The sequence below is a fragment of the Oncorhynchus clarkii genome, chromosome 17, assembly GCF_045791955.1.
Source record: "Oncorhynchus clarkii lewisi isolate Uvic-CL-2024 chromosome 17, UVic_Ocla_1.0, whole genome shotgun sequence".
NCBI lineage: Eukaryota > Metazoa > Chordata > Actinopteri > Salmoniformes > Salmonidae > Oncorhynchus > Oncorhynchus clarkii.
The window spans coordinates 39,399,820-39,411,678 of NC_092163.1; the positions used below are offsets into that span (position 1 = coordinate 39,399,820).

The following is an 11,859-nucleotide window of genomic DNA, read 5'->3' on the forward strand; positions in this document are numbered from 1 at the left end:
CAAGTGTACTTTCTGGCACGTGACCAGAAAGGTAGTGTCAGTTTGTTTTCTTCCTGTATTGAATACAGATCATCCCGTCTTCAATTTTATTGATTATTCACTTACAAAAACACCTGAAGTTGTATTACAAAAGTAGTTTGAAATGTTTTGCCAAAGTTTACAGGTAACTTTTGAGATATTTTGTAGTCACGTTGCGCAAGTTGGAACCGGTGTTAGCGTCCCACATATTCCAGAGAGGTTTTAAGGTCAGTGTTCATGACTCAACCATAAGAAAGAGACTGGGCAAAAAATGGCATCCATGGCAGAGTTCCAAGGCGAAAACCACTGTTGACCACAAAAAGAACAAACGCTCGTCTCACTTTTGGCAAAAAAAATCTTGATGTTGAGACGAGCCTTTATGTTCTTTTTGGTTAACAGTGGTTTTCTCCTTGGAACTCTGCCATGGATGCCATTTTTGCCCAGTCTCTTTCTCAAAACTTTTGGGGAAATAGTCTGTGGACAAACGAGACAAAAGTTGAAGTTTTTGGAAGGTGTGCATCCCGTTACATCTGGTGTAAAAGTAACACAGCATTTCAGAAAAAGAACATCATACCAACAGTCAAATATGGTGGTGGTAGTGTGATGGTCTGGGGCTGCGTTGCTGCTTCAGGACGTGGATGACTTGCTGTGATTGATGGAAACATGAATTCTGCTCTCTACCAAAAAATCCTGAGGGAGAATGTCATCAGTTTGTGACCTCAAGCCGAAGCGCACTTGGGTTCTGCAGCAGGACAATGATCCAAAACACAACAGCAAATCCACCTCTGAATGACTTAAAAAAAACTAAATTACGGTTTTGGAGTGGCCTAGTCAAAGTCCGGACTTGAATCCAATTGAGATGCTGTGGCGTGACCTTAAAAAGGCAGTTCATGCTCGAAAACCCTCCAATGTGGCTGAATTAGAACAATTCTGCAAAGAGTGGGTCAAAATTCCTCCACAGCGATGTGAAAGACTCATTGCCAGTTATCGCAAATGCTTGATTGCAGTTGTTGCTGCTGGGGGTGGCACAACCAGTTATTTGGTTTAGGGGGCAATTACTTTTTCACATAGGGCCATGAAGGTTCAGATAGCTTTTTTCCCTTAATAAATAAAATCATCACTCAAACGGCATTTTGGTTATCTTTGTGTAACATTTAAATTTGTTTGATCTGAAACATTTAAGTGTGACAAATGTGAAGAAAAAATAAGAAATCAGGAAGAGGGAAATACTTTTTCACAGCACTGTATCATTGATGTTAAATGAGTGATAAAGTATGGTGACATTTAACTGGTCTCTATTAAACCTACCCTTTGGAACGACTTCAATAGCACCAGTGAATCTGTTTCATTGTTAAGTGGAGATATCTCATCGATTATTCGCACGATGGAATATTGGTAACAGTCATTGACAAATATCATCGCTGGGCTTGGATAAAACCCTGGATGGGAGACCAAAGGAGAGCTGTAGATACAGATAAATTCGCCAGTAGGAGGTGCTGCCCAGCCTATAGTTTTTGTTCTGACAGTTGATTGAACGTTGAAGAGCTGGCGTTGTTTTAAAGGTACAAATTCAACATTTTTTGGGGGTCTGAAATTTGGTTGCCATGATGACATAATCCTGCGGTTGAAATTTCCCTCTCAAAACAGTGTACGTGGATTACTTTTTTTTCAAATCCAATGTATTTTCCATGTAGATTCCATGTCACAACACATTGACAAACTACGTTGAAACAACGTTGATTCAACCAGGTTGTTCCTAGTGGGCACACTGTTTACTCTCTCAACATATGAATACATATGCAGTCTTTTTCTTGTGTGTGTCACAGTATTATAAAAATAAAAAAAACGAAATGCTTAGTTGGAATTCCAATGTAGTTTTTAAGCATTACATTTACCAATTACCATTACAAATTAGCATTTAATGACTGCATTTATAATTTTTGCGTCCTGATTTAGGATTTAGAGATTGCATTGTAGAATTAGCACTGATAACCCTCTATAATATGTTGGCATGCTGCTGCTTGACACTGACACGCACAACAAAAAGGTCTACATCTGTACACTCACTCGCGTGTGAATGTGTACGCGTGAGCGTCTTGTTTTGCACACTTTGTACAAAATAATAAAATGCACTACTACAGGTTATTCCTTAACGTAGCTCTTTATTAGCTAGCTATAACTGGCATGTTCACGTATCGCCAACCAGGATCAAACTGCCCATGACCTAACCATTTGGGTGGTCTTAAATAATCATAGCACAGTATGATATGGCGGTAAAATGCATCCAATTACACATATGAATATTACAGTGAGGAGCCAGGAGAGGGTGTCTGTTTAACAAACATCTCCTGTATGTTTGTAATTAAGAGGACCTGGGCAAGCAGGCAGAGCCTAATGTTTCTCACACACAGGGATATAAGCTTGCACTTACACACACAGAGAGGGTATTACGTACGAAATATACCCTGTAAACAAAACTATGTAGACAGTGACTGGATTTCTTGTGTTATAGGATCTTTGGTGAGGACATATCTTAGGGTCAACATGGGGAAGGTGAGACGAGTGCAGCAGAGGAGAACACTGTCACATGGGATTCATATTGATTGAGCTCTGAAATTGATTAAACGTCCCTTGATTCACAATGCCATCCCACTCCATATGCATTAAGTGTGTGTGTGTGTGTGTGTGTGTGGCTGGCGTAACAGTACTAGTACTGTATGTCCAGCCATGGTGGTCTATAAAAAGGGTCTCCCCCTTCATTCCTTTCTTTGTTTACTCTCATGCCTTTCATTCCTTTTAACATTATTCCCACCTCCTCAGTAATGGATGCCAGTGTTTCTCTCTCCGTCCCCTTCTCTCTCCTTGTACTCTTTCTGTCTGTGTGAACAAGGGCTTATCGGCGGCCCTGTCACTCTCCACTTCCACTATTCAGCCCCTGACCCCCCCCACTCGGATAATTACTCCCCTCCCCTTCTTCCTCCACCGCCCCAGCTCCCAGCCTTCAGTGGGCCCACTCCACCTCTCTCTCGCTCTCTCCTTACTTTATCACTCAATCTTTCTCTACCCTTTACTCTCCCTATTTACTTTCCTTTTCACCCCCCACCCTGGTCAATACTCTCTCTCCCTAGCTGTCACAGGCCCTAAGTGACCTAGGGATCGTCCATGAGGGTCAGGGGCGAAGGGGGATGGGCGTGGCGTGTGTGTGTGTGTGTGGGGTGGGGGATGGTATGTGAGTCTGGAAAGACAGAGGTTAGTTGGATGGCAGACAGTGCCCATCACCTGCTCTGTTGTTTACATACTGTAGATCCAGAACATACTAGGGGCAACAGTGGGCACTGTTGTCCTTTCTAGACAAACAAACGCCTGGGGTGAAAGAACGACTGGTCAATGCTTTTTCTCATTTGAGAGTATGTGGGCATGTATGAGTCTCAACAGTGAGCACTGTTGCCCCTAGTGGTCGGTTTCTAAATCATCACCTGATGTCCTCAGACATTGATGGACGTCAAATACTGACTTGTATCACGGGTGACCTGGCTGTTGTCACTGTGATCATACAAGTAGGTTCAGCTATGCCGGCCATGTGGAGTGTTTTCAGAGTGTTCTGGATCTACAGTATGTAAACAAGGGAGCAGGTGATGGGCCCTGTACAGTCTGCCATCCAACTAACCTCTGTCTTTCCAGACCTCTTACCTTCAAATAGGTTTTGGTTTTAATAGGGCGTTGTGGACAGGGATAGCGAATAGGCGTAAGCATCTGCCTCTGATAATAAAGGTTGCAATTTCCAATCCAGTGATATATATATATATGTATATATATATATATATTTTTTTTTTGCCTATCCCAAACCTTAACCCTAACCTGAGAAATCATGAGTTAATGCTTACACTTAAACACTTCGAAATGTGACGTTTGCAACAACTTCGTAATTTGACGTTTGAGAAGCATGTCTGAACGTCTAATTCTGAAATGAGACTGTGCGAGCTAGTTGATGAGCAATCCCACCATTTACAAATACATAATAACCAGCAGAACTCACGATTAGGTTATCTGAAACCTGATTGGTTTCGCACTGACTACACCTACTTTTTGTTTGACTGCCCTCTACACGCCAACATACTCTCAAATGAGAAAAAGCATTGACCAGTCGTTCTTTCACCCCTGGCATTTGTTTGTCTAGCTAGGAGACATGGCGCACAGTCTTTTCAAGGGACTGGAAAGGGTAAAGTAGCAGAGCAACCAGGACAGCTATAGACTTCACTTAGTCTAACTGTCTCGCTCAATCTGACCCCTTCAACATGAGGTATCTTGAACTGATCTATTTTGTGCTTTCTGTGCACCCAAAGCTGCGATCAAAAGACACATCTGAGCTGATGTAACTAATCAAACATACACGGTCACATTTACATGCAGGCAAATCCACACAATCGAAAACAATTTACATTGACATTTTAGTCATTTAGCAGATGCTCTTATCCAGAGCGACTTACAAGAGCAATTAGGGTTAAGTGCCTTGCTCAAGGGCACGTCGACAAATTGTTCATCTAGTCGGCTCAGGGATTCGAACCAGCAAAGTTTGGGTTACTGGCCCAATGCTCTTAACTGAAACGAACTACAAAAATCTCTGAAACTGGAAACACTCATCTCCCTCACTAGCTTTAAGCACCAACTGTCAGAGCAGCTCACATATTACTGCACCTGTACTTAGCCCACCTATAATTTAGCCCAAACAACTACCTCTTTCCCTACTCTATTTATTTTATTTATTTATTTATTTTGCTCCTTTGCACCCCATTATTTTTATTTGTACTTTGCACATTCTTCCACTGCAAATCTACCATTCCAGTGTTTTACTTGCTATATTGTATTTACTTTGCCACCATGGCATTTTTTTGCCTTTACCTCATTAGCTCACATCGTATATGTTGTTCTCAACTTGCCTACCTGGTTAAATAAAGGTGAAATAAAATTTAAAAAATAAACTGCTAGGTAGAGTACCTTCCCCACTGTTACCTGTGTGTGACCCTACCTTATCGGTTGGTGCTGTGGTAACGCAGGCCAGCAGCAGCCCAAGGAGGCCGACTCCTACAGAGACTCCCTTCATCATGACCTCCGCAGAAATGAAGTCCCACAAAACCTACCCAGCCTTTTAAAGAAGAGCACAGGATATTATTGGCCAGTAAACAGAGAGTACACAGCAGTCAGTCATTCATCCACCATTTACTGACTATGACGTGCTCGTGTTGAATTGTAGAAGTAACATCTTAAAATAACGTCCTAAAGGTTGGTTCAGCACTTTTATATTCCAGCTAATGAAGCTCAGTTGGGATTTTAAAAAATTGTATTTGTTAGACTCAAATTATTTATGTTGAGATTTGTAAGAAATCATTATAATCCATTGCAGTGCCACACACTGTGTCACCTTACCTTCAGCTAATGGTCACGTGAAATTTGACTGCCGTCATGACTCATGATCGCCAGTGTGGCATTAATACGTTCACCGTAACAGCCCTATTCAATACTAAACATATATTTCAGAAAATGTGAAAATAATGGTTGTGGGACAGGATAGATAGCTAGCCATATGCTAGCTATGGGGATTCGTTAAAGACCAAAATAAGTCTAAAGTCCAACACAAAACAGTCACAACCAAAACAATTTGCTTTGTTTTGCTATTGACACTTGATTGTTAATTGACTTTCTTTACATTTATTGAAATGAAAAAACATCTGATATGATAATCTACATTAAACACATAGATAAGTGTTTATATTTTGGATCCTATTGATTGTGATAGTATGTCAATCACATGTGCCACATTAGTTATGGTATCAATTAAGTCAGCAACTAAGTTCACAATGTGTACAGCATACCAGGTCACTACGGAAACTCCTCTTATTTTGCCAAAACAAAGATAGGAAAAGAGACAATTTAAACATCTAACAAACAACATAATTTATAACATACATAAGAAATTACATCAATCAATACATTTCAGAATCATACAATCAACATTGAACATTTTACAGAGAACAATAGAGATTATATTTCTCTAAATTCAGTTTAAAGGTTTTGATAATCAGGGAAAGAAATCATGTTTTTAAATTATGTTTTTTGTACATTTTGAAAGCAGATAAAATGTCCCAAATTAATTTGTAATATAAGTATGTACATGCTTATGTATATATGTGCATGCTTATTTATATATGTACATGCTTATGTATATATGTGCATGCTTATTTATATATGTACATGCTTATTTATATATGTGCATGCTTATTTATATATGTACATGCTTATTTATATATGTGCATGCTTATTTATATATGTACATGCTTATTTATATATGTGCATGCTTATTTATATATGTGCATGCTTATTTATATATGTACATGCTTATTTATATATGTACATGCTTCACCCTTTACTGCAACTTCTTTGACAATTTTTTTGGTAGAGACAAATTTTGTGCCTGGTAAGGAATTCAGTAAAATATTTTAAAAAAATATGCAATACAAAGAAAGTGTGTGAGTAGTAGATACAGTATGTCTATCTGACATATGTTGTAGGACGTGCTGAAAGTTTGGTAAAAATAGAACACAACATTCATTTTTTTCCAAACCACAATTTGAACCACTTTGGTAAAATGACTCATATAGTGCAGTACTTTAGGTAATAGGGTGCCATTTGGGGTGTAAACTTGGACTACAGAAGTAATACAACCAGTGGCTTGGGAAGGGATGTCAGGCTTCCCCCAAAAATGTACCAAGAAACATTTTATGAAAACATACAATCATTCATCATTTATCTCTCTGTGTTTCATAATTGTCCTTCAATTCGCAAGAGGCTGAATGTATCTCACAGGAGAAAACATCAGAGTGTGCGAAACTGCTCCCCTCTGTCTCTCTACGTGTAGGCCAATTATCTGAGGCTGTCTGGTCCAAATGAGTATGACATTGTTACCGCCCGTAGCATTTATTACGAGAGAAGCCATAGACCATTTGCCCTCCCTTGACAAAAAAGTATAAAACAATAGCCAATCAGCTTTAAGCTAAACTGAGCAAGCTCAAATATGAATGGTACTGGCGCACCAAAAAAAAAGTGTCAAGGAAAGCCAGCTTGGATTTGGCGTCTCTCCTATCAAATCGCATTGAGTATACATCATTGACCGAAACGACTTGAATTGTTGCATCTCGTTGTGTTGCTGTCCTTCGTTTTACTTAATTCTCCGTACTGGCTAATGATTATAACGGCGATTCTGATCCAACCATTAATTCATACATTGTTGTGCCCCTGGCCTGAGAGGATGGAAGTTTGAATACGTACCTAGATATAGAAGGCTAACATTGCCCATAAATGCAAGTTAGGCTAGTGAGCAAGCATTTTAGCCAGGTAGCCTAGGACAACACAAAATAAAGGAGTGTACTGTACACTATAAAAAATTAGGGGTTCAACAAGGGTTCTTCTAAGATCCTGAAAGTTCTTGGCACTGAAAATTGCCCCCAAAAGTTTATTTCAAGAACCGCATAGGAGGTGGGGTTCCTCAAGGAACACCCTTAGTTGGTGGGGTTCTTGCAGGAACTTAACTGCCCAACTGATATATTTGGATTTGAAAGAACCGCAGGTGCAGGCACTTAACTGAAAAATGTAAAGACCTCCTCAATTTAGGGTAAGGTTTGTCCCTTGTATGATCGAAATGTATATTGTTTTATGATGATAGCATCTATTTTTTTATATTTGTGCAAATCTTTCTAAACAGAAAATAGACACAATTCATTGGATATCAATCAACAAAGAGGTACAAATATGTAGGCTATAATAATATGTTGAAGGCTAGCTGTATTGGGTGCAGATGACTGAACTGCTCACTTTTGTGGTTGCAGGTATACAGAGGAGGAGACATACACATGTATGTCAATTGGTATTGGTATGTTATGCAGATCACATTTACCATCCTCCTCCCTTACCTCTTCAATGAATATCCCATAGGCCTCTCTACATTATGGACACTGTCGCGATACGAAACCTTCAGCCCCGCCCCTTGGCCGGCAGCGGGGTGCTATAGAGATGGTTAGCGTCCCGTTCCCTGGATTGGACAGGGCACTATAGATACTTCAGGTTATCTCGGTATAACCAGGACCGCTCGCGTAGCCCTGCCTCTCTTTCTATATCGAAGCGTTGTCCGCGTAGAGAGGTCTTTTGCCTTGTCACTCTCAACGGTCTAGCTCTAGCTGGGATGTGTGAACCCCACCTTTAGCCTCTAGACTCTTTGCTTCACCACTAATTGGTCCTTTAGTTGTTATTAAGCACTAGTCCTACCAGTCTCTATATGATTTCCCTGTGGTTGAGTATTTCCCCTATGTGATGTATCTAGTTTAAAGTATGAAGACCTTTAGTCAACTTAGTCTCACTACTCTATCCGTCGGCTATGTATCGCTTGGAAAATAAAACTTAGATAGATCGATAAGACAATTAAATGAATCACTACTGGACACACCTTCCTCCTTGTCTTTTAATGGTAACTCATTCTGTCATAGAGCATTGATCCCCGTTTCCAGTGCCCCGGTAGCGGGGAGTGTCAGAGTTGTTATCTCCCATGCCGTTAACTGTCTTTGAGAGAACCTTTTACTCGAGACAAAATGAGGCTACCGTTTATTTTTGAAAACACTCTGTTTTTTGTCTTTTACAATCAAACACACTTCAAAATACACAATTTGTTACTCGGTCACACACAGCGTTAATCAAAAACATGCAAATGACTTAATGCTCTTATAAAATGCCTGGTACAATGATAACACTTATCTCTATATTTAAATACTTATAATAGTTATTTAATTACCTTTGAGAGATGACGAGGAGACCCACGAGATCAGGAGCAGAGTTTCAATCGGTCAGAGTTCTGTTAAGAATTTAGATAGGTAGCGACTCCCCTCTACTGGCTGAGAGGTTGAATTGGAGTCGGTGCTTTACTAAATTGAGAGATTCAAGTTTGGCTCGGATGGGAGAACCCGCTGGTGATTCTCTGCCCCAAATGGAATACCAAAAAGTCTGTGTCCGCAACGAGGTCGCGATACTGAGCTCAATCGAGAGGCTACAGAGAACTCTCTGGATATATTTGCATCAGCACCCACGTACCTGGCGCAAAACCACAGGGTCAATTCAGACATCCATGAGGGAAAGCAAGGGATAACCTTAAGGACTAGAGTGCCTCTCAACCCTGTTGAACTACCGCAGTGTCAGTGGCTCGCAACGAGGTCGAGATGCTGAGCTCAATCGAGAGGCTACAGAGAACTCTCTGGATATATTTGCATCAGCACCCACGTACCTGGCGCAAAGCGACAAAACAGCTGTTCGATAGTTAAACGGTATATCGGAGAGTTACTTCTCAGATCCAACAAGTTAGAATCTTTTAAGTAATTTGAGTCAGGTGTCAATTTACCCGAAGTCAAATGGTTGTCTAAATGAATTCAGAATTCAAGAAGTCAGCGCCAAAGTAATGGCAAATGTCTCTTTATATACCTTTTGATTCTCTGCACCCGATACGCTGCTCCTCCCATTGCCTCAGAGCAGAGAGGGTGATGACATATCTTACAACAGGAAATACTTTTCTTACAGTGCATATATGGGCCTCTGGTTATGACAGAGCCTATTACTCTAGCAACAATGAGGAAATACTTTTCTTACAGTGCGCATATGGGCCTCTGTTTATGACAGTGCCCTTACTCTATCAGCAATGAGTCTATCAGCTGTTCCCATTCAGAGGTGTCACTTGAGGCAGAGGGTGATTCTTCCTGACACCAGTCAGACTGGCCTCTGTTTGACACCAGTCAAACAGAGGCCCATATGCGCACTGTAAGAAAAGTATTTCCTCATTGTTGCTAGAGTAATAGGCTCTGTCATAACCAGAGGCCCATATATGCACTGTAAGAAAAGTATTTCCTGTTGTAAGATATGTCATCACCCTCTCTGCTCTAAGGCAATGGGAGGAGCAGCGGATCGGGTGCAGAGAATCAAAAGGTATATAAGAGACATTTGCCATTACTTTGGCGCTGACTTCTTGAATTCTGAATTCATTTAGACAACCATTTGACTTCGGGTAAATTGACACCTGACTCAAATTACTTAAAATATTCTAACTTGTTGGATCTGAGAAGTAACTCTCCGATATACCGTTTAACTATCGAACAGCTGTTTTGTCGCTTTGCGCCAGGTACGTGGGTGCTGATGCAAATATATCCAGAGAGTTGGTTGGCTTGAGTCGTCTTCTGGTGGCTTTGCCCAATCCGGTATTTCAGTAGGCGAGGTCATCTCTGTCTCTACCCTTGGTGGGTGAGACAGGTGAAGAGGACCAGGAGGTAGATCCATTTGGCGTTTTACTACACCCTCTCCAGGATCTACCCCGGTCCCTCTTCTCTTAGTGCCCTTAACCGGACTCTGATCAACTCTGGTAATTCCTAGCACTAGTCCGTCTGACCTAGCCGTTATTCCCCATACTGTTGCCCAGCTACTATGTCCCGGCATGGTTCCTTCAGGGTCAGCTCTGACCCTCATTCTCAAATATACACCATCTATATGTCTACTTCTAGTAGCTATTCTACCATGTTTAAATATACTAGCATATTCTCTCTCCATAGGCCAAACCTCATCTTCGTCCTCGCTATACCACTCCTGCCTTTTTCTAGCGCAACTCTGACAACATAAGCATCTCTTGCAAAGTGGCATAACACTAACACCATCCTTATTGCCCCACTGGCAGGTGTACTTTCCTCTGGTTCCTGATTCACAGCCTGTGCATCTTTGAACCCGTCTCTGTTGTCCTTCTTCTCCAACCTGTTGAATAGGTCTCATAAGCCATTCCATGCAATTCAACAGTGCCAGTTCTCTTATCCCAGTCTACTTCTTGTCCCTTGTAAACCATTGTTAAATTTAACTCTTCTGGCTCTTCTACATGCCCCCATTTGTCTCCCTTGTTTACCATGGGTTTTAGTTTTGGCCACTTATCTCTGCGGGCTAGACATAACATACATACGTTGTCTAATATCCGTCCTCTTAACATTAATCTCCCGCTGAGTACCCCTTCAGTACTTCTATCACATGAGCCACGTGTTTTAAGAGCGGCAGGGTGAGGAATTATTATTACTGGTGCTATCCACCCTACAGGATAATCGCTAGTGTCTGGTAACTCAGTCATAACCTTACGTTCTAATTCTTGCCATCGGGTCATTACTCTGTGCCCTATTGGCCTATTAACTTCTTCTTCTTCCCAATCTTCTCCCCCGCACTGGATGTCTTGCATGGGGCCCTGGAGAAAGAAAGGTTATTCTCCTATTGTCTACCTTGCCCCTTCCTGGTTCTCTTTTTGTCCCTGCGACTTTGAGGCCCATCGTTCCCCTGGGGTTCATTCTGGGTCAGAGCTCCTACAGCTTTTTCTGCGGCCAGGGTCAAGTCGGCCAGTCTATGGCCTAAGACTGCGAGGTTCTCCCTATATCTTAGCTCTAACTTTGTGTCTGGACCATTCCTTTCAGGCCCTCTTTGCTGGGGTCTGGGGGGCACTGAGGTAATACAAGTGTGCCCGTAAGAATGTCTATGATTCCCTGGCTCCCTAAGCCTGAACCCATTTTGCCTCCTAAGGCCTCTTTGGGTTCCTCTTCTGTGCTTCCTACTGAAGTCAGCCAGGGTTTCACTTCCCCCTGTCTCAGTAAACCCAATCACTTTGGACATTGGCTCTCTCCTAGCCTTTCTAATGGCTATTTTATCGTCTGCGCTAGGGAACCAGTGGTCCTTTATGGCCACATAATTGCTTAGGTTCCACTGGTCACAGCTGAGTCTTTCCCATTTTGGTGG

General features: G+C 41.5%; 1 protein-coding gene across 2 annotated transcripts in view; it reads right to left on the reverse strand.

Moving 5' to 3' along the window:
* Positions 1-9,539, reverse strand: part of LOC139370809 (inter-alpha-trypsin inhibitor heavy chain H3-like) — a 35,019-nt gene extending 25,480 nt beyond the window's left edge. The window contains exons 1-2 of one of the 2 annotated variants that reach the window (XM_071110589.1): positions 8,855-9,539; positions 5,045-5,161 (exon numbers count right to left, since the gene is read on the reverse strand). In XM_071110589.1, coding sequence (XP_070966690.1) covers positions 5,045-5,122 — 78 coding nt within the window. In that variant the 5' untranslated portion in view covers positions 5,123-5,161; positions 8,855-9,539. The remainder of the gene's footprint in view (positions 1-5,044; positions 5,162-8,854) is intronic. The other variant, XM_071110588.1, reaches the window with a different exon arrangement.
* Between the last annotated feature and the right edge of the window lie 2,320 nt (positions 9,540-11,859).